Source organism: Fragaria vesca, linkage group LG5 (assembly GCF_000184155.1).
Source record: "Fragaria vesca subsp. vesca linkage group LG5, FraVesHawaii_1.0, whole genome shotgun sequence".
Lineage (NCBI taxonomy): Eukaryota > Viridiplantae > Streptophyta > Magnoliopsida > Rosales > Rosaceae > Fragaria > Fragaria vesca.
The window spans coordinates 23,295,012-23,298,195 of record NC_020495.1 but is presented as its reverse complement, the minus strand read 5'-3'; the positions used below and the strand labels follow the sequence as shown (position 1 = coordinate 23,298,195).

The window sequence follows — 3,184 nt, the reverse complement described above, 5'->3', positions numbered from 1 at the left end:
TATTGTGCAACAAGATGGAGAATGATTTTTTGGCTGATAACATGATTGTGCACATTGAAAAGGAGTTGGCCGAGAATTATGATGCTGATTCAATAATTAAAGATTTTGCTTCTATGCAAGACCGTATGGTTCAATTTGAGTAGGTATGTTTTTTTGTTTTTAACTTTTGTTATCGAACTTCTATGAAATGTTATAATGTTGATTTCGTAATGATTATTTAATTACATGATTATTTAATATGTTTTTAATATAAGTTGTGATATGTAAAATTTAAAAGAAAAAAAAATTAGATAACTTGGAAAAAAAATTTCAGCCCACCCCAATTTAAAATCCTAGATCCGCCATTGGTCACAAGTACAATATAGAAAGACTTAAGTACATGCTGATAGGGCTGAATTAAACAAGTACAAGAATGAAACAACATGATGAGAACGGAGGTTCCAGCCCCCTTCCCGAGCAACAAACCAAATTAACCAGAGGTAGGATATATACCTTATCCGAATGAGCTTTATTTAAAACTGGATTCCTAGACTAAACATATAGTCGCATCTTCCTCGTGATCATCCAACACCCAAGATCCATCATCCTTTTGGATCATAGACTTATTCTTCTCCGTCCACCACTGAGCAACTACATTATGTTCATCCTTCAACCCATCAATATGCTTGTTTACCAGCGCGAGATCACGATCAACTTCCATCTTGAAACCAGAACTTTTGACTCCTTGTGTCCCTGCAACTCCATGCAAGTAAACCTCCAGGTTGTGCAAATTACCAATTCTTTCTGTGACAAGAGTATCAGGAATTACTTTCAAGAACGGCGACTTGAGAGTGTCGATTCTCAACTCTTTTCCAACATGAGCATAATCCTCCAGATCTGGTAAGTTAGGGACTATATCTTGGTCATTTGTTATACGCAAGACGTGAAGATTTTCGAGACCGGAAAATACATTTTCGAAACCCTTGTTTCCGAGACGGGGGCAAGCAAACACAATGGCTGTGACAGGAATGAGCTTGTTTGGTTGACATGCCAGTTTATTGTATCCGTTATGAACAATATCGGCTGCGTTTAAAATTGCCATGGCAGCACCCATGCTGTGACCAGTGATGGTAATGCTGATTTCTTCATCCTTGTATTCATCTAGTATTTCTTTAAGTGCAGCTACAGCCTGAGAAGTCAAAAAGAAATTAATGTAAAACTTTTTAGTTGTTAGGATATGTAATTCTACGTTAAGCACATTTGTACTTGTATATATGTCATATGACGTTACTGTGTTAATTACTTAACAAGACTTCTCTAATTAGTCCTAGCTAGCTGGCTCGTTCATAGATATATAGTATATATATGTGTCAAAACATTTTATACTACTGGCATGGAGCTAGCTTATCCAGATTAATGTATGAAAAATTAACATGGTGCGGACTAGCTAGCTTAATCCGATCTGATTGTGTCAATTTTTGATGAATTCAAAGAGAAATAAAGAAAAATACCTGATCTCTGCAACTAGAAAGTTGATTGTGCGGGGACAGAAGGTCAATATTAGTGTAATAGGAAAGCCAACCCTGGTGCACCAGAGGATCATTCTCCTCTCCCAGAATGTGAGAAGCTGAGACTAAATCGGTCTCCTTGTCGACATCCCACTCATGTACCAATTGGGTTCCTCTCCAAGAAATCAAAATATCCCTCCTCCCCAACACTTTGGCTCCTTCATCTGTTGTCACCGCAACATAACCCAGAAAGTTTGATTTCTGTAACGAAAATGTCATATGGGCTGCATACAAATATTTATTCACCATGTACTTGTATGGATTGCCACTCTCCAATCCCATATTTGAGAACAAATTTTCCTTCGCGTATCGTGGAAGTCTGTAGTTCTTCGATTTTGGCTCGTTCACCACGGCTATCGCTCCAGCCCTTTCCCCGTAGTGAATGATATAGCGGCGGAGATCGATGTCGAGAGGGTTTAATAGACCCTCCCACTCGTCCTGGCCGCTCAGAGCCTTCCACCTTGTTGCTATGCTACCCATGATCGCCTTAAGTTCTTAGTTGTAACTGCTCTCTTAACTCTTAAGTACTATAGCTAGAGCTAACTAGTCTGAAAGGAGGATATGGAAATATTGATGGGTGTGCTTTCCCTCATCCAAGCTCATGTATTTAATTTAGAATTAAATTCAGTTTACCCCATGAGGTTTGGGAGTAACTTCATGTTAATCTCTATACTTTTAATTTCATCAGTTTACCCCTCAAACTTTTGAATTTTTCTCAAGCGTGACCAAATGTCCTATATTATGTCCAAATCGGACGTTAACTGCTGATAATTTTAACCTTAACTGTGAGGTCAGTATCTAGAATTTAGGCAAATCGGACCTTATATGTCCAAATCGAACCTTAACTGCTGATAATTAAATGTCAATTTAAACGGAATATGAGAATTTGGGCACCGCAGACAGAAATTGAAGAGTTCAATGGGTAAACTGATGAAAATAAAAATGTAGGGACTAACATGAAGTCACCCCCAAACCACAAGGGGGTAAAATGAATTTAATTCTTTAATTTATATCATTATATGCCATAAGAAATTGCACCATGAATGTATGTTGGAGATTGATTATATTAGATTGATGGACTATATATGCATGTTTATCGATTTGCCAGGCTGCCACTATCGAAGATCATGCCCTTATTGAATTTTCAATATTATTATTGATCACAAGGACAACGAGGAATTATTGACGAGTATGCGAATCTGAAAGCAAGTTAAACGTGAAATTATTTGGTCTTTGTTTTTCTTCTAGAATTCTACAGGTTGTGAAGATGATTTCTGATCTCATGTGTTGCTAGGTTTTTGGCTTTTCAGTACTTTTGGTTGGATCGTGTAGGTGATTTTTAATTGCTGGTTGAATTGTGTAAATACTGGAATGTGCAAGCAGGGATTGCACGGGCACAATTGCGGTCCTGAGCGTACTACTGGAGGATGAAATTTAGTAAACGTAAAGCCAGAGGTTGTTGTTCACTCATCAACTCAAAACAATGTTTGTGTAGCAATGCCAACACTACCAACAAACTGTTTGGTTCTGATTGATATTTCAGTTCAGTTTTCGACCTCTATTTTGGTTGATATATATGTTACTTTCAGACAAGTTCCTCAGACGGCGATAGATGGATCTGTATATCATATATGTTT

At 37.6% G+C, this 3,184-nt stretch overlaps 1 protein-coding gene across 1 annotated transcript; it reads right to left on the bottom strand.

Annotated features, from left to right (window-relative positions):
- Positions 1-361: 361 nt before the first annotated feature.
- LOC101304198 (phospholipase A1-IIgamma-like) lies at positions 362-2,027 on the bottom strand. Its single transcript, XM_004301700.1, has 2 exons — positions 1,491-2,027; positions 362-1,168 (listed from the first exon to the last, which is right to left on the bottom strand). The coding sequence occupies exons 1-2, from the start codon at positions 2,025-2,027 to the stop codon at positions 527-529; spliced, it is 1,179 nt and encodes a 392-aa protein (XP_004301748.1). The 3' UTR covers positions 362-526.
- Positions 2,028-3,184: the final 1,157 nt, after the last annotated feature.

Excerpts from the sequence above, each read along its gene's own strand:
- LOC101304198 (XM_004301700.1), bottom strand. The coding sequence starts at position 2,027 with ATGGGTAGCATAGCAACAAGGTGGAAGGCTCTGAGCGGCCAGGACGAG. Across the intron at positions 1,169-1,490 it reads TTTCTAGTTGCAGAGATCAG|GCTGTAGCTGCACTTAAAGA; the intron begins GTATTTTTCTTT and ends TTGACTTCTCAG.